We start from the raw sequence: 19,434 nt of genomic DNA on the forward strand, positions 1-19,434 counted from the left end.
AGTTGTCTGGAGATAGTTGCGTGTGTATCATCGCGACAGACATTTAACGACTTGAACGCAAGTCTAACAAACGCTTCCTTTTGAAAGCTGTATACAGTGAGTGTAGTCTTGCAAAGAGCAGCAGTTTCGAGATACTAAGTTACGTGATCGAGAGCCGTTTCTTTATCACTGCAACATACATTTTAACGACTTGGACACAAGTCTACCAATCGCTTTCCTATTGACAGCTTATACAGTGAGTGTAGTCTTGCACAGAGCAGCAGCCTCGAGATAGTTGCATGAGAGCCGTTTCTCTATCACTGCAACCATGCTGCAACAAACATTTAACGACTTGAAGACACGTCTATACCCTATACCACTTGGTATTGGAAGCTGAATACCCGCGAACTTGTTGACAGAGTTATGTAGTGTGATGTCGTAAACGGATGGAGGTAGGATTGGTCTCACATGCTCGATGTCCTTAGTCAGTGTCATTTTTCACCTCACTGACGAACCTTTGTGGTGTGGTTTTTCACCTTGAAGAGACAAGAGGAATAGAGAAACAACATGGAAGTCGCAAATGAAAGCAATGCTGAGAATGGGCGTGATGCTCGACAAGTGACTATCCCAATGAAATCAATTGGGACTCCAGAAACACCGGCTGATCGGGTCCCACCTGGTGGTGGTTTGGTGGGGCGTGACGGCGCGATGAACGGCACCACAGTGAACGGGACAAGCCTTGATGATGTACCGGTGTTATTGGACGATAAACATGAGGTAAAGGCGGTTTTTCCTCCACGATTTGTTTATGATTTGTTAAATCTGATTTAGTCTGCTCGTATTTTCATCTTTGGTATTTTTTATAATGTGATGGCCCGAAATGAATAGTTCATCCCTTGGAATAAGCGATACATTAATTTTGAAAAATATTCTTTCGATTGAGGACTGGACCATTCAGGAAGGGTATAATAATGAGATAAAATTTAGTTGGCGAAGAGCACTGGAGAGTTGTATGAAACATTGTAAAGTTATAAATAATATAAAAAAAAAAAAAAAATCTAACTCGAACGCTTCAGTATCGGGCATCTGAAAGCACACAATTCTACCAAGGGTGTTTTTCCTTTCATTATTTTCTTGCAACTTCGCTGACCAATTGAGCCAAAATTTTCGGTTTGTTATAAATGTTAGGATACACAAAGTGAGGATAGGACTACTGCATGTTATTTGTCAATTACCAATAGTACACTCTACATTTTGGAGCCCCAATATCGTTTTTACACCTTTCTTGAATTTAAATTTTGATTAAAATAAATAGTGAACCTTTATAGGGCCTATGTGTCTTTCAACACATTCATTCTGCCGAGAGCCGTGCGCCTTTTCCCCTCTTTGGTTGAAAGCTTTTAAAGCTTCATAACAGGTGTTTTTACACTTCCCACACGCAAAGGTATTAATGGTATGTTATAATTTGCTATATATTCCGTGTGAAGTTCGCTTCAGATTTCATTAGAACCAATACTTAGTTTTTCTTTATGCATTTTGTGACTTGTTGCCGAACTGTTTTAATATGTAATTTTGATGTCAATATTCTGCAAAACTCCGTGTTACTGCTGTTATTAAGTACACTATTATGATGTACTCTTATTTGTTTCGTAAATGTATTACCTTTCCTGCCTTTTAAATAAGCAAAACGACCGAAACGATTTTAAGGTAACAAAACGAACAAAAATATACAAATGGATCGAAAAATAAGTATAATAGATGTTAAATTTGCATCGGGGATAAAGAATATTAATTTTGATGTTTACCCATACACCGATGTGTGTTAGCACTGTATACTCGGTACTTTCCCTGAGTCCCGTAAAAAGAAGTACTCGATTTTTAAAACCTTTTTTTTCAACAAAATGCAAAACGGACAAATTCTAGCCCGGCAAATTCTGAAGAGGTCAATAGTGATCAGTGGGACACACAGCCCTTTATTGTTTCTGCCTTCCTCGGGTTGTTTTCTTAATTCCTTCAGTATTTGCCCCTTAAGGGCATGTTTTCATTCGTCCATCTAGTCTAGGAAAGTCCATTAGTTTCTAAAAGTAGGCATGCAGTATTTTTGTTGAGAGTTAAAGGCACAGGGGTGGATTTCACAAAGGTAGTCCTAACTTGGGACTAGTCCTAGGCAATGCTAAGAGATAGGACCCGTCCTAAGTTAGGATGAGTTACTGGTCCTAACTTAGGACCAGTCCTATCTCTCAGCACTGCTTAGGACTAGTCCTAAGTTAGGACTACCTTTGTGAAGTCGACCCCTGGACACCTTTTGTATAGTCAACGACCAGTTTTCTCACTTCAACATATGCATAAAAATAACAAGCCTGTTAAAATTTGAGCTAAATTGGTCATCGAAGTTGCAAGAGAATAATAAAAAGAATCACATCCTTGTTGCACTAATTTGTGTGCTTTCAAATGCCTAAAAGGGCTTTAAAGTCTGAACATATTTTAATATTTGAGTGAGAAATTCTCTCCGTCTCCGCTATACCTCAGATGGAGCCGTTTCTCGCAATGCTTCATATTAATAATCTCAGCATTAACATAGCGTTCTTACACTAAAAGGTACCACAACGCCTACAACAATAATTACAAGCAATCAAAAATTAACAATACAAAGCAATGAGAAATAAACAAATGCCCTAGGAAGCACAATAAGTTGTATGGAAAAGGTGTGTTTTGAGTGATATTTTGAAATCGAAAGTGAATTAGCATGACGTATTTGATACTGCCAACAACTCTTCAATGCCCGTTGAAGTAAATTTCTATTTTAACTTTTTTGAGTAGCTACCAATAGTGTCCGGTGCCAGTGCGCTAAAGCCCGCGTTTGTATTTCGTCTAGTTTGTGTATAGAAAAGTTCTTTATAGTTTCGAAAAGTAGGCCTACAATAATAATTTGTAGTTGTTGTTGTAATTTAAAGGGAGAGTGTGCCTTTAGTTTTTTGGAACCGTTTGATTGTTTTAAGAACCCTTTGAGAATGTGACAGGGCCTACAATAAAACTGACTTGTGGAAATTTTATTCCAAAGATGATAGCGTTTTTGAGATATCGCCGACAAATCTGGAGCGATTATTTCCCACGCAGGGAGACTGATCCATATAAAGGAATACACAATCCGAGAAGCGTTACTGTAGTAACGCTTTTCATGTTCAAATTTTGGAGCACAAACTGATTTCTTTTTACACAACCACATTACTTTTGAGGTGATATATTTTCAACATGATGTTATACTGTAATATGGAACGCTCCTCGTCTGCTAGCCTTCTATAACCACAAGTTTGTATTGCCATTAGTTTCTTCACGTCATAAATTAATGATTGCACTAAGTCATATATGACTTGATTTCGCGCTCTAGCTGTCCCGTTCAGTCTTTCGTAGTTTTCCTTCATGTTGCCTTCCTTTCGATGTGTTATCTTGCAAAAGAGTAATCCATGATACATGAATAAGACTAAGGAGCAGCCATTATTTATTGAAAGGTCAACAAAATATGTACTTGTTTGTGCCATGTGCAGATATGTTAGATATGTTGGGGTAAAAAGTGGTTTTTGTTGAACTGTTTAACCTTAACCCTGATGGGAAAAGAACATGTGGTCATGTTATTTCTTGGCACCACGGCTTGTAGGTGGGCACTAGGGGATGGTCATAACTCAACACCGACTTGTCTGCTTGGATGTAAGCCCCGGTCAATGTCAATAATACTTGTATAATCTTACGTTTCCAGTAGACATCCATGCACTTAAAGGCACTGGGCACCTTTGGTAGTTGTCAAAGACCAGTATTCTCACCTGGTGTATCCCAACATATGCATAGAACACCAAACCTGTGAAATTTTGGCTCATTGGTCATCGAAGTTTGCAAGAGAACACTGAGAGAAAAAAACACCATTGTTGCATTGTGTTCGTTCAGATGCATAATAGACTATAACTATAAAAAGGCTTCAAGAAAAAACAATTCAGCTGAAGTATTTTATTATTTTAGAGAGAAGATACCTCTTTCTCAAAAATTATTTCAGAGGGAGCCGTTTCTCATAATGTTTTATTCTATCAACAGCTCTCCGTTGCTCGTTACCAAGTATGTTTCCTGACACTTATTTTGATTAATTACCAATAGCGTCCAGTGCCTTGAAAGGGCATGTACATTTGGAACTAACTCTGGAAATAAATGGGGTAAAATCTTACGTGGTATTAGAAGTACAGCGACTTTGATTTAAACAAGGTATTCTGAGAGACATTTCACTTCGGAGTAATAAGGTTGTCGAAAAATCATATTCACTTTTCATCAAAAATTTGATACAACTGAAGGAGCGTTACCGCGGAAACACTTCGCAGGCTGTGTATTCCTACTGGGAATTATTCTTCCTGCGTGAACATAATTATTCGCCCCGAAATTTCGGTGGAAAAAAAACCCGCCAAACCACCTTTTGAAATGAAATTGTCATGGATTAAAACTGTTTTGCTGTACACATAATCCGGAAATTTGTTAAGAGTGAACCGCTGCGAACGGTATATATGAGCAAACTGCAAGATCTCTTTTGCTTCTTACATAACCCGGGAATTTGTTTAGAGTGAATGGTATGAATGGTTTTGTGCAGACTTTGAAGACTCTTTTGCTTCACACATAACCCGGGTATTTGTTAAGAGTGAATGGTATGAACGGTATTTTTGGAAACTTTGAAGACTCTTTTGCTTCAGACATAACCCGGGTATTTGTTAAGAGTGAACGGTATGAACGGTATTTTTGAAAACTTTGAAGACTCTTGCTTCAGACATAACCCGGGTGGTTGTTAAGAGTGAATGGTATGAACGGTATTTTTGTAAACTTCGAAGACTCTTTTGCTTCAGACATAACCCGGGTATTTGTTAAGAGTGAATGGTATGAACGGTATTTTTGGAAACTTCGAAGACTCTTTTGCTTCAGACATAACCCGGGTATTTGTTAAGAGTGAACAGTATGAACGGTATTTTTGAAAACTTTGAAGACTCTTTTGCTTCACACATAACCCGGGTATTTGTTAAGAGTGAACAGTATGAACGGTATTTTTGAAAACTTTGAAGACTCTTTTGCTTCACACATAACCCGGGGATTTGTTAAAAGTGAATGGTATGAACGGTAGAAGACTCTTTTGCTTCACACATAACCTGGGAATCATAAAGTCAACGGTATGAAAGCTATTGTGCAAACTCAGAAAACCATGCACACATAACCCAGGAATTTGTTAGTGTGTCTATACGAAAGCTTATTTTTGCCCAAAAAGTACAACGCTGGAAACCACTGCAATAAAATCCCTAATAACCATCAATCACTAACCTTTGACCCTCAACAGAAAAGGTTTATTGCTTTAACTTTTGGTCACAAGTTTTTTGTTTGGAATTGAGTTACCATACACGAGCACGTGTTTATTGATGCAACCCAGAAAATGGCGAGAACCCATGATAAATTGATCACGAATCCGTATTTTCAGATGGTGTTGAAATGTTCTGACAAGTTTTGTGTAGGGCTCATTATCAAAGACAACAAATAGATTACTACCATCTCTATCTAGTGAAATTTGCGAAGACGCCCGTGTACATTAGACTTGCCAAAAGTATCACTTTTAAAGGTACTGGACACTATTGGTAATTGTGACAGGCTATCCTTCACAGTTGGTGTATCTCAACATATGCATAAAATAACCAACCTGTGAAAATGTGAGCTCAATCGGTCATCGAAATTGCGATATATTAATGAAAGAAAAAACACCCTTGTCACACGAAGTTGCATGCGTTTAGATGACAAGTTCTAAATTTGAGGTCTCGAAATCAAATTCGTGGAAAAATACTTCTTTCTCAAAAACTATGGCACTTCAGAGGGAGCCTTTTCTCGCAATGTTTTATACTATCAACCTCTCCCCATTACTCGTCATCAAGAGAGGTTTTATGCTAATAATTATTTTGAGTAATTACCAATAGTGTCCACTGCCTTTAAACTATACTAAGACAGTTTTTAAGAGGAATATCAGTATTTCTATTTTCAGCTCCCGAGTTTTTTTTTCTCATTAAGTTTTCTTCTTGTATAGAAGTGACCTTTATAGACTTGTTTGTGGCGAACTTCGTAATCAAAAACACACACAAGCCTTTAAAAACTGGGGGAGGGGGTTTACGGGGAGTCCGTACTTTTCTTGGGTGGAGAGCTTATTCGTGTACTCTCTCTAAGACGGATGAAATTTCTTTCTTCCAGAAATCAAAGGGCGGATGTGACAATCTTGCCTATGTACATGATGACAACCACAAGTTAAAGTTTCAGCAACCAATCATGGATTATGGTGATGTGGGCAGCACTTTTAGCGAAGACTGCCATTTTCCTTCTAGACGAAATGTCATCATCGTCATGGTTGTTATGCTATGCATCTTGGTTGCTATAGTCTTCCTTATGATCGGCCATGTTACTGGTAAGATTGTATTATTAGTAATTAATAATAATAACAATACTAATTACATTTATATAGCGCTTTATACTAAAAATAAGTTTATAAGCGCTTCGCAAAAAAAAAAAGAAGAAGATAAGTAAGCAAACGGGAAAATAAAAGCTAGAAATATACAATAACAATACAAAAGGTACACTAAATATACAATATAACATGCTATTTAGAAGAAACCAATACCATTAGACTATGAGAGAAACAAATTGTAATCTCATTGGCACTGATGGAAACCATTGAAAAGTTTTTAGTTGTGTTTTGAAACTGCCAATTGTCTGAGCATTCTGGATGCAGGAGGGGAGACTGTTCCATAATATGGGGGCACATATCCTGAGAAGGTTCTATCGCCGTATCGTGTGTTGGTACGGGGACCTGGTAAACTGGGATGACGATGAAGATCTAAGGTTGATTTAGGGGCGTGTTCTGGAAGACAAAAGTTCAGTTAAGTATGATGATTCATAGTAATTGGGACTTATGTCATATTTGGTTTGCGTTAACACCAAGTGTGTTTCTACTTGCCAGGTAGAGTTTGTTCTTAGAGAACCGTCTTTCTTCGTTCTTCAACCGTGGAGTAGATTGTTCGGGAGATTTCTCAGTTCTGAAAAGAACTGTCCTGCTTTGTAACTAATGCCCGGGCGGATGGTACGGAAAATAGACTGGGAATGCTACTTTAGCTTAGCTACCGCTGAGTCCGTTCTTAAACTGGTCTCAACGTTTCGACTAGCTTGCTCTAGTCATCGCCATGTATCTATCTTGCCAGATAAAGTTTATTCTTTTAGAGAACTGTCTTATTTTTTTAAAAGGCCCATTTGAGGCCTTTCGGCTTGCAATACCGGATAAGAATATTATTACAACGAAATGATGGTGATATCCTTTTTGTGCCCTTGTTGTTTTCTTGTACCACCCGAACTCTCCCGAATTTGGGAAGGTCCCGAGCAAGGGACCAACGATACAGAGTGAACTAATCAATGTGATGTGTTGTGTCACTTATTTTTTTTCCCGTATAACAGGGAAACACTCAGCGGGATTGGGCGAAGCAGAACCGACCAGCGCACCAGGTAAACATCAAGTAAATTCTCCGTTTGTTTGTTTGTTTTTTTTTTTTTGGGGGGGGGCTGCGGTGACACCATTATTGTGCATATATTTATATCTACTTGCTACAGATGTAGATTATGTTCTTTGGGGAACTTGTCTTACTTTATATAACGCGGAGAACAGTTTTTTTTCAGAATTCGGGAGATCTCAGTTTTGAAGAAAAAAAATGTTACTATAATTTACCCAATATATTATGTGCATGACATGACCCAAAAAGCTTTATTATTAAAAAAGATTTTAAAATAGTCATAGTCGTAGTTTGTTTGTCGCATGAATTTTACCTCGTCCGGAATTTTTTCTTCTGCACTTTTTGCCAACTTACGTTCCTGAATTTTCCCAGTTTTTGGACGATTTAGAATTAAAGGCAGAGGACACTATTGGTAATTACTCAAAATAATTTTTAGCATAAAACATTTCATGGTGACGAGTAATGGGTAGAGGCTGATGGTATAAAACATTGTGAGAAACGGCTCCCTCTGAAGTGCCATATATAGTTTTCGAGAAAGAAGTAATTTTCCACGAATTTGATTTCGAGACCTCATATTTAGAACTTCGTGTGACAAGGGTGTTTTTTCTTTCATTATTATCTCGCAAGTTCGATGACCGATTGAGCTCAAATATTCACATTTTTTTTTTTTTTTTTTTGCATATGTTGAGATACATATTTCATAGTGTCCACTGCCTTTAAAAAAATCCACATTAAAAGCACTACGTTAGTGTGGCAATAATAATCGTAGTGCAGAAAAAAACCTCTTTTTATTTAAAAGAGTTTTGAGATAAAAGTTAGTTTGGCCGTGGTTTGACGCATCCTATACAAATTTGGCGCACCCCACGTCATGTACAGCTGTGACCCCGCCCATCAGCGAGGGCCCTCCAGAGAGCGCCCTCCAGTGACCATACTCGGTTTGTTATTGTTAAGTGTCTTCTCCACACGGATTCAACGCACACGCATGATATGTCGTCTGACTATCCGACGTGGAAAAGTGACAGACAACGGTGACAGACGGTCACTCATAGTGTATTTTTCACAAAAGTTATTATTTTACTTTAGGACCATTACCTCCAAATACACGAAGGCCTTCTTCAGGTGCAGTTGCAGACGGCAAGCATGAGTTTGACTACCCTACAACGAATGGTGCTGTTGGTAAGTTGATTTTTTGCTTTGCGTGTGCGGTAAATTTGCAATCCTATTCCTAGCGCTGGCTACAGCTAGCTTTCCGTTTTGAATTTGGTTATGGTACTGTTAGTCATGTTAGTGTTAGGCCCACATCTGGAGGTAGTAATGGCTACGGAAAAATTTTACGACCTCTCCACCAACTTCCGGCCTGTTTTTTTTTCTCTCTCTTTTTTCTGGATGTATATGCGGTAACCCTTCTTCTCAGGTAAGAACAAAATTCAGTGGTTTTGGAGTTAATTAACGGCGGATAAATTGGTGGCGACGTGCGGAAGATTATCCATGGCTACTTCCTTGGTTATTATACCCCTTTGTCAGTGTCTTCAACTGTCTAAAAAGTGTCTTGCCATCGCATTGCCGACTTACAAAACATGAGTTAAAAGTCTATTGAATTTGCAAGGAAGTAATTTCTGCAAGCAGCAATGCTGCTAATCTGGTTTTGAATGTAACTTACTTATAAAGTCTAGGGTAGGACGTCGACGTTTGAGTCGGTGCCACTGGCACTGCACTTTTTGTGCAACGGACATGACGGAGAGCCGTCTATGTTTAGTTCCTTTTTTTATATTTTTCATTACTATTATTTAAGGCCTAAATCATTATGTTTGTTTTAAAATGTTCATTATTTGTATTTCCCACCCAGGAAAAATGAAAAAGGTCCCTACACAAACTGCCATGTTGAAACTATGGGAATGAATGCCTGACAAATCATTTGTTTTTGCTCGCCGCTCACCTATGTTAATGTGCAAAAAGGGATATATTATAACAGCCCACCTTGGGCTGTTTTGATGGCTCTCTCTTCTTTATTTCTAACATCGGTCTTATCAATGGTGAATAAGCCTAGGTGCAATCTAGGGTAACTAGTGTCAGTCTAGTCGCGACTAATGATTGTCTAGTCGAGTCAATACTAGGCCTACCATTTTTCAACTACTCGGTGGCTGAATGACTACTACAATGTAGTCACGGCTAATGTGAGCAAGTTGTGACGTTCACAACTACATGTATTTAACTTCAAAAATTCAGCACAAGTTTAACTAAGTTGCGCCTGCATTCAGCAAACAGTATGCCGCAATGCACTGAGGAATTAAACATTAGTCGCGACTATAGTGTCAAAGTCGCGACTATTTGAGGCGCGACTAGACGAGTAGTAAAGTTGCCCAGGCCTTACAGTGAGTGGTAAACATGTACATTAGTTTTGAGAGCCACATCCCGAAAGGTGGGCTAGGGGTCTGTACCTGGGTAGGCCTACTCCCAGCCCCCATTTGGTTGGTCTACCCTTTCTTTGCTGCATGCTATTTTCCTTGCACAATAATTCAATTGAACTAAATTGTATTTTATGTTTTCTATAATTCATTTGAATGTCACAGGCAGCAGTCCAGCACCCACACTACCGGAGATTACATCTTCTTTTGAAGGTACAGTTTTGAAACTTTTCATTGATGGCGTACATGTAGATGGGAAAATGCCCACAAACTTTGCAGTCCCAATCTACACACAAGGCCAAGAAAAACACTGGCATACAATATTTTCAGATGCTGTTGAAATCTTTTTTGAGGGTCCATCATCAAAGAAAACAAATGTTATTATGATGTGATGCACATTGAGGTCCTCCTTACTTCTTTGTTTTAAAGACACTGGACACCTTTGGTAATTGTCAAAGACCAGTCTTCTCACTTGGTGTATCTCAACATATGCACAAAATAACAAACCTGTGAAAATTTGAACTCAATTGGTCAACGACTCTGCGAGATAATAATGGAAGAAAAAAACACAGTTGTCACACAAGGTTGAATTGCTTTCAGATGCTTGATTTCGGGACCTTAAAATCTAATTCTGAAGTCTTGAAATAAAATTTGTGGAAAATTACTTTTTTTCTTGAAAAAAACGTTACTTTCTCACAATGTTTTATATTATCAACAGCTCTCCATTGCTTGTTACTAAGTTAGTTTTTATGCTTAAAATTACTTTGAGTAATTACCAATAGTGTACACCGCCTTTAAAGCCATTGGACACTTTCGGAACAGAAAAACAAGTAGAAAAAAAATAGAAGTACACAGATTTACAAATGACTGACAGGGTTTACAGAAGGTAATGTTGAAAGAATTCTCTTGAAATATTATTCCATGAAATACTTCACTTTTTGAGCTGTGGCGCAATTTGCTGCCGATCGAACCAGGAACACCGGGGCGACTCCTTCTCGTTTTTGTTAAGTGCACTGGGCTCTTTTACATGTGCTCCATAACACATGGGACCAACGGCTTGTCGTCCCATCCAAAGGACGAAGCAATGGTTAAGTGTCTTGCTTAAGGACACAAGTGTCACAGCTGGGGATTCGAACCCACACTCAGCTGATCAGAAACCTAATATACGTATCATACATGTACCTCATACCATATTGCTATTGTAAATGTTACTTACCATTTTTCTTTGACTGTATTAGATGAAGAGAAATCGTGCGGTAGTCGGCCGGGTTATGACCCACCACTTAATCGCATTGTACAAGGTGACATCGTGGAGACTGGGAAGTGGCCTTGGCTGCTCTCACTCCGTATTCTGGTGAACACCAGCGACGCGGACAAAAAACACATGTGCGGAGCTACACTCATCGCAGACCAATGGGCAACCACTGCAGCACACTGCGTGGCTTCACCAAAGTAAGTACAACTCTTTTCTTTCTCCCAATTGACCCAATTCACCTGACGTCATCAGAATAATCTTGGATGCGCCACTTTGGTGGGCAATGTCACTGTGCGTTATTCAGTGAAGTGCACATTTAGGCGCTGCAGCGCTTGCACGTAAACCTATTGGCCACCGCAATGGTGAGCGGGGCGCAGTCGCAACGTGTGGCATCTGTGCAAGGGTTCAATAGGCTTTAAAGGCACTGGACATTCGTGGTGTTTTGAAGCATTGCATGGTGTTACAAATAAGAAGTAACCCGCTTCAGTGTTTCATTGCCTGAACATGCTCTCTCTTTGCCAGCCGCAAGAACTCGCTGCTTGGACAGAAGCTTCATCCACACTGCCGTCCCCCTATGGAACAGTCTCTGTTGTTGGCAACATTACTGAGGAAGGGATTCAGTCATTTAAATGCCGTGTGCATGGACACCTCCTTCTTACATAATTCAGTGTTTCCTTGATACCATATATTTGTTATTCTGTTATTCTTTTCTGGTAAATCTGAGAGCTGCAGTGAACCATTTGATTAGCCCATCAGAGTTCTTCTTTTAAGATCCTTCAGTCTGATTCAAATTTCATTCTGTTCATTGACCATGTCAATGTCTGTTGGGCTATGGTTCACATTTGCTCCTATTAAAAATAAAAATAAAATAAAAAATAAGTAAATATAAATAGTAAATGGTGAAACTTTGCACGGTGTGGAGAATAAGAGTAACTATAAATACAAGAACAGCTTGGATCCTTCCCGCCTAAATGTGCATCCCTAAAGCCATACATAAGCTCCACCACCACCAGTAGTCCAGCATTCTCCTGAAGACGAGCAGAGTATACTGTTCGAAACGTCGAGACCAAACCAGCTTTTTTTAGAACCAAAACACTCGCTCAGAAGAGATTTTACACATGGTTGCACCCGCAAGTGTACTATTCATATTTACATTTATAGTTACTCTTAAAAATAGTAAACTTGCGGGTACAACCATTGGTAAAATCTCTTTTGGGAGGAGTGTTGGTCTCGAGAAGAACGAGTAAGCTCCACCACCACCTGTAGTCCAGCATTCTCCTGAAGACGAGCAGAGTATACTCTTCGAAACGTCGAGACCAAACTGGCTCTTTTCAGAGCCAACACTCCTCCCAAAAGAGATTTTACACATTGTTCATATAGTTCTACCTGTAAGTTTTCTATTTATAGGCACTGGGGTGGATTTCACAAAGGTAGTCCTAACTAGTCCTAGGCAATGCTAAGAGATAGGACTGGTCCTAAGTTAGGACCAGTATTACTCATCCTAACTTAGGACTGGTCCTATCTCTTGGTCCTATCTCTTAAAATTGCCTACGACTAGTCCTAAGTTAGGACTACCTTTGTGAAATCCACCCCTGGACACGTTTGGTAGTTGCCGAAGACCAGTATTCTCACTGGGTGTACATCCTAATGTGTATGTGAAATAACAAATCTGTGGAGATTTTGGGCTCAATGATCAATTGGTATTGATAAATACTGAAAGAAAAACCCAACTGATTTTGCAGAAATTTGTAAGCTTTCACATGCCTAGAAAAGAGCTTGAGTCCCGTGATTGTGTTTGCTCCGCCACGACACGTCATGTCACATGTCATTCTCTTTGATCTTTTCAAATTGCATAATGATAAATCTAAAACATTTGTTTCCTCTGTCTGAAATGCAGTTCCTTAGGGGCCCTCCTTGACGAGGTTATTGTCGGTGACACTCACATCGAAGTCCAATCTCCCCACCATCAGCTTATACCTATTGAGCGTATCATCGTGTACCCCGGCTACAACCCACACATTTACATCCACGACTTGGCCCTGCTGAAACTCGCCTGGCCGGTTGAGCGTACTGCTCTCACTGGGCCGGCCTGTCTGGATGGGAGTGGAGCCGCTGCTGTGGGCCACAGTAATTGTTACGTTGCTGGATGGGGGCGAACTGAGTTCAGAGGTGAGTTACCACTGCTTTTTAGAAACTCTTTTCAAGACAGGCCTGGCCGCACGCGGGCTTGGACAAATTTTACGCACAAGCAAAACACGGTGCAACTAAGAACTAGGTCTCATACTTCAAAGCGTAGCTCCACATACCTCTGATATGCCTATGAGGTGTGATACTGCGCTATATACATGTACATGTAAGCCCCCATCACACCGAACTCGTTCTCACAATGTTCTGAAAAAAATGTAGCAAATGGGCTTGAACTGTTCGTTAACAGAATGGACATAGTAGCAACTTTTTCAGTCAGTTAACGAACTTCATGGACGGGCTTGGATGGGTTCGATCGGAATGGTGCACCAGCCGTCGATTGCACCAAACTCTTTCTTACTTAGGATTAATCTTATGAATAGGACTTACATGTAGGACGAGTTAAGGTCCGTATCCAAGGGCGTAGGGCGCACCGAACCCATCCTAAGTTAGGACGGGTTACTCGTCCTAACTCGAGATAGGATTAATTCTAGAGTTTCGTGAAATCGGCTGCAAAACTTTGAGAATTTTGGTAGCTATTCCTGCTTGCAATTACAGTGTAGATGGAGTGGCAACGTATTTAAAACGAGGACAAACTACAAACGGATTTGGCGTACTTGGATTGTTCTAGGGACGTGGTTCGGTCCGGCGATATTTGGATACTGTGTGCACACAGACTTGGCTACCTGTGAGAGCAGAGATAGTTCTTGTCATTGATTTAGCCGAGTAGCGCCTATTTGCCACAAAGGCTGTATACCCACTCCCAGGGAGCTGAGATAGTTTAAAGAATGAATTAAATGACCCAGTGACCAGGGGTAATGATGTTGGAGCACTTTGAGAAGCCCTTGGGGTGTGAAAAGCGGGGTTTAAAACCGATGATTATTATTGTTATTATTATTATTATTATATGAACCCGGTTTTGTGATTTGTTTGCAGGAAATGTTTCTCTGGACCTCCTTGATGCCAAGATGAAAGTTGTTGACATTGACCACTGTATTCAACGCTATGAAGGTTTCAAGAGGATTGGATTCACTCCTAACCAAGGAAGTATCTGTGCTGAGCCTGCGGAGAATGCCAGAGATGCTGGTCCATGCAGGGTATGTTCTGGAAAATCATTTTGTGAATTACTCGAGTTTACCTACGCTTTATCATATATTCGATTGGCGTCTTGTTGTGTGTCATGGCCGAGTTGTTTAGAGCAAGTTCTGGTGGTTAAGTCATCAGCGTGGTGTTTGAATCCCGGTCGTGACACCGACAATTGTCCTTGAGCAAGATGCTTATCTACAGTTGCTTCTCTTCATCCGGGGTTATAAATGGGTACCTGTGAGGGTGGACGTTGACATTGTGTATATATGTAAAAGCCCTCGGAGCGATATGGTTGCCCATAACAGTCTGTGCACTTCCCAGGGAGCTGAGAAAGATTAACAGAATGCTATGAGCCCAGTGACCAGGGCACTACAAAAAAAATTTAAAGCACAGTGAGACATTATTGTGATTTGCACTATATGCATGTATGTACAAGTTATTGGCATAATTGTTATTAATTAGACTGACAAGTCGATTAAATCCATAGAAATAGAACCTGGAGAACGCTGAGCTCAACCACCCAGTGTGTCGTCTGTGGACGCGGTGTATCAATACCGCGCAATACGCGCGTATGGCAAAATTATCATCGTGTGACACACACATATGGCAAAATGGGTCAGCACACATAGACCATTTCTAGTGTTTTCATTGGTCAATGATGATGTCATTGTATGGCAAAATTGTATGGCAAAATATTTTGCCATACACGCTTTACGAAAATGGCATGTGTGCGTCCATAAAAATGGTCTCACAACAAAACCACACGCACAATGAGACACTCAGCGTTTTCCGGGTTCTGTTTCTATGATTAAATCATATACAGTACCATGTATGTTAGCCCTCTACTCAATAAAGTTGTCCTTCTTTTCTAAATGCAAGGGTTTTTATTCTCCTTTTCCTCCAGTAGTAGGGGACACTTCCATCGGGAAATATAAGTTCAGTAGTGGAACCTTGCAGTGGGCACCACAGCAAAAGCACATTCAGCATGGCAATTTATTGCTGTGGGTGCTTTGGATAATTTCAAGGTTTCATTGCTCGCATGAAGCACGCCCTCTGCCGCCTATGACGCAAAATACGATGACTTAAAGGAACATGTTGCCTTGTATCGGTCGAGTTGGTCTTTGAAAAGCGTTCTGTAACCGTTTGTTATAAAAGCGATATGGTTTGAAAGATGTTGTAAAAGTAGAATACAATGACCTACACAAATATGCCTTGCGATTGCATGGTTTTCTTTTTACCTTGTCGACTAACACGGTCGGCCATTTATGGGAGTCAAGTTTTTTACTTCCATAAATGGCCGACCGTGTTAGTTCGCGACGTAAAATGAAAACCGTGCAATTTTGAGTGATACTTGTGTGGATCATTATATTCTACTTTTAAAACATCTTTCCAACCATATGCATTTCATAACAAACGGTTTCAAACGCTTTTTATAGACCAACTCATCCGATCCAAGGCAACATGTTCCTTTAATCACCAGATCTTGAATTTGATTCCCTGAACAAATCAGCAATGACAGCCTACTTACAATGTAATTTGTAAGTTTGTATTGGAACCTTGCAGCGGGTACCACAGCAAACGCAAAGGGCACCACGGTAACTACTATGGGTCGTTGTCTAGCCTATTTCACTCCACTGCGGGAGGAAAGCCTCTTCCCCAACTCTCCATCTCACTCTATTCTGCGCTGTCTGTTGCCAAGCAACACCCCTGTATGTACTTAGTTCATCTCTCCATCTTCTGTTTTCTTGCCCTCTTCTTCTTGTCCAGTTTCTTGGAGTCCAGTTGGTTATGTTGCATGCCCACCTGCTGTCATGCCTCCTTGCTAGGTGGCCTGCCCATCTCCACTTCTTTGATTTGATCGTCTTGATAATATCCTGCACTCTTGATTTATTTCTTAGGTCCTCGTTTGTCACCCTGTCCTTCTTTGTTACTCCAATCATAATCCTTCCATAGCCCTCTCTGTCACCCTAAGTTACTTCTCTAGTCGTTTAGGGGTCGTCCATGTCTCAGCACCATACGATAGGACAGGTATGATACACTGATCGAATACGTGTCTTTTCAGGGATAAAGGAAGGGTGTGGTCTCGAAAGATGTAGCTCAGTGTGCCAAACTTCACCCATCCTAAGAACTCATTGCTCTTCACTGGCTCACTATCCAACAGCGTAATAAATTCAAAGTTCTTCTTCTTGTGTACAAAGCTCTCCATAAACAGTCGCCATCCAGGATCCTACATATCTGACTTACTGCAACTGCAACCACAACGCAGACAGCTTAGATCATCCACATCTTCCCATTAGATTATCGTGCCCAGAACCCATGCTGTATCATTTGCAGATCGCTCACTCTTCTGGTTTGGACCAAAAGAATGGAACACTAACCACATCAAGGATGCTAACACTATTCACATTTTCAAGAAACTCCTCAAATGTTTTCTATTCCAACAAGTGTATCAAAATTAATTTCATCCAACTGTCTTGAGTGTCTTTGAACAACTTTGGTTGATTTGGGCGCTTTAAAAAATTCCCACCGATTGATTGATTGATTGATTGATTGATTGACTGATTGATTGATTGATTCTTCTCTTTATTGTTACTGTTCTCTTTATTGCTATGGGTGCTGTGGGTTATTTTAAGCCCGAAAACAGTAATACGATGTAGCTTTGGTTCAAATTACATTGTTTGTTTTGTTTTTGAAGGGTGACAGTGGCGGACCGTTGTTGTGTGAGGGAGAGGACGCTAGGTGGTATTTAGCTGGGATTATTAGTTTGGGTGTCGGATGTAACTCTACTGCATTCCCTGTTGTTACGACTCGGGTATCCGCCTACGTGGACTTCATTGAAAGTACAATAGCTGGAGAAACTCCATCACTGAATGGCAAGTATAGCCTACTGTTTCATACAGCATCAAAAGTACCTGGATTATAAGGATACTCTCCATCATGTTGTCAGAGCTTTAGTCCTCTATTATTTGGTGCCATGTAATATGAATTAGAGAGAATTCAAAGATTACTAAGTAGTGCAGCTCGTTTAATATTATGTTCCACACCCTTGAGAGAACATATTACCCCATCACTTAGCATGCTTTAGGGAACTTCATTGGATTAGAGAACGAATCCATTTTAAGATTGCTCTTCTTGTTTTGAAAGCCTTGAACTAAACTACCCCTTGATATATTTCCACTTTACTGTCACATTACATGATGTCTTCTGTCCTACTGTCACATTACACTCCTCCATTATGTCTTCTGTCCACACTTGACATCACTCGCTTGATCATGTAGCCTTGCTCAAGGCAGTCGCATTATTCGCTCCGAAAAGACGCCGCTGTAAACCCACCCGTATACCCTGTGCATGGTGTGTGCGATCACACCGCATGACCCACCCGTATACACACTGTCACATCGTACGAATACTGTTCACACAAGTCATCGCACTCGTACCAATAACGGCATGCGGAGGCCGTCAGGCCGACAGCCTTGTTGGGTCTGTATCTTCCGGGTTTAATGTGTTGTATTGAAAAAATTCCACTAGTGGAAAAAATTGGGGGGGCTCTCGGATATGCTAGTATGCAGCTCATGAATATGTATATCTTTCGTCAGACCTATCAGACAACACAGGATGTGAGGCAAATGAATTATTAATTTTGACGTCCAATCACGCACTTCCCTTATCACGACCTTTGGACCCTATCATACTTGTGTGTGATGTAAACATGTCTGTCTTTCGCGGGCATTATGGTAATGAGCTGACCGTGGGAACTCTTCGCTTATTATAGTAATGAGGTCAGTGGCTTCAACACAGACCCTACAAGGCTGTCGGCCTCACGGCCTCTGCATGCGGATAGTGTGCGGGGGCATCGTGTCGTGCGATGTTACGCACAGTGAATACGGGTGGGTTTTTATACAGCGGCAGTCTTTTTTCGGAGTGAATAATTCGACTGCCTTGAGCAAGGCTATTGATCATGTTGATTGTTCCCAGAGCAAACAAAGTTCCATGTCAAAAGGCTTTCAGTGTGGCTGTTGGGCCAATGATTTGGAACAATCCCCTAACTGCCATTAAGGAATCTGTTACTCTATCTACATTTCGTAAAGTTTAAAAGACTTGCCTTTTTCCATTGGTAATTATTGATGGAGTTTAGCACCATATAAATTTTAATTGTTATGTTGTTTGGTTGAAATTGTGTTATTTATTTAATTGATTTGTTTGTTTATTTATTTATTTGTTTATTTATTTATTTATTTATTTATTTATTTATATTTATTTATTTCCAGGCAAACAGTACATACGAAGAATAGGCAATAAACAATACACAGAGAACAAGCCTGCGGATAACCAAAAAGCGAAAAGAATCACTATCTAAAGGTGATCCAGACAATGAAAATAACAAAGTCACAAAAGGGCACAAGGACAAAAACGTCATAAAAATTTAACATCAAAAACCATATCAAATAAAAATATATATAAAAACTATAGAAAATACATTGCATTTTGTATACAAAAAAATATATGTGTTAGTTTTATCTGAAAGTCTACTTGTTAAAAATGTTTAAAATGATAAAGCATCCTGTAAAACTTGTTCCTGTGAAGTACCCCATTGATTAGAAATGAATGAAAGAGTGAGCACAAGTTCTTAAACGGCCGTTAAAAACCACCACGACCACGACGAAAGGAATAGCGAAACTGTATGGTGTAGTTATAAAAAATAAATTAAACTTTGTCGAAAAATTTAAATCTCCTAAGATCACCTGCAGGTGACTTTTGGAAACATCTGTGGTGTCCCTTGAATGCTGCCCTCATTTCAGCCAGAGATGCTGGAGTACACGTACCAACTGTGGATGGATCTGACTTTCTTTGAAAAAACTATGCCACAGGTTTTCCAGTGTTCTCAATCATGTCAATAGTATACATTATATAACTGACCTACAGATCCTTGTCATTTGATTGGTGGAACTTACTTCACGAGACATTCACTATT

The 19,434-nt window shown here is 39.9% G+C and overlaps 1 protein-coding gene across 1 annotated transcript in view; it reads left to right on the forward strand.

Moving 5' to 3' along the window:
* The first annotated feature begins 437 nt into the window (after window positions 1-437).
* Window positions 438-19,434, forward strand: part of LOC139950000 (uncharacterized) — a 57,525-nt gene continuing 38,528 nt past the window's right edge. Inside the window, exons 1-9 of the mRNA XM_071948617.1 lie at window positions 438-756; window positions 6,229-6,439; window positions 7,480-7,527; window positions 8,616-8,708; window positions 10,103-10,150; window positions 11,176-11,389; window positions 13,090-13,361; window positions 14,313-14,473; window positions 17,158-17,335. Coding sequence (XP_071804718.1) covers window positions 547-756; window positions 6,229-6,439; window positions 7,480-7,527; window positions 8,616-8,708; window positions 10,103-10,150; window positions 11,176-11,389; window positions 13,090-13,361; window positions 14,313-14,473; window positions 17,158-17,335 — 1,435 coding nt within the window. The 5' untranslated portion in view covers window positions 438-546. The remainder of the gene's footprint in view (window positions 757-6,228; window positions 6,440-7,479; window positions 7,528-8,615; window positions 8,709-10,102; window positions 10,151-11,175; window positions 11,390-13,089; window positions 13,362-14,312; window positions 14,474-17,157; window positions 17,336-19,434) is intronic.

Source organism: Asterias amurensis, chromosome 17 (genome assembly GCF_032118995.1).
Source record: "Asterias amurensis chromosome 17, ASM3211899v1".
In the NCBI taxonomy this organism is placed as follows: domain Eukaryota; kingdom Metazoa; phylum Echinodermata; class Asteroidea; order Forcipulatida; family Asteriidae; genus Asterias; species Asterias amurensis.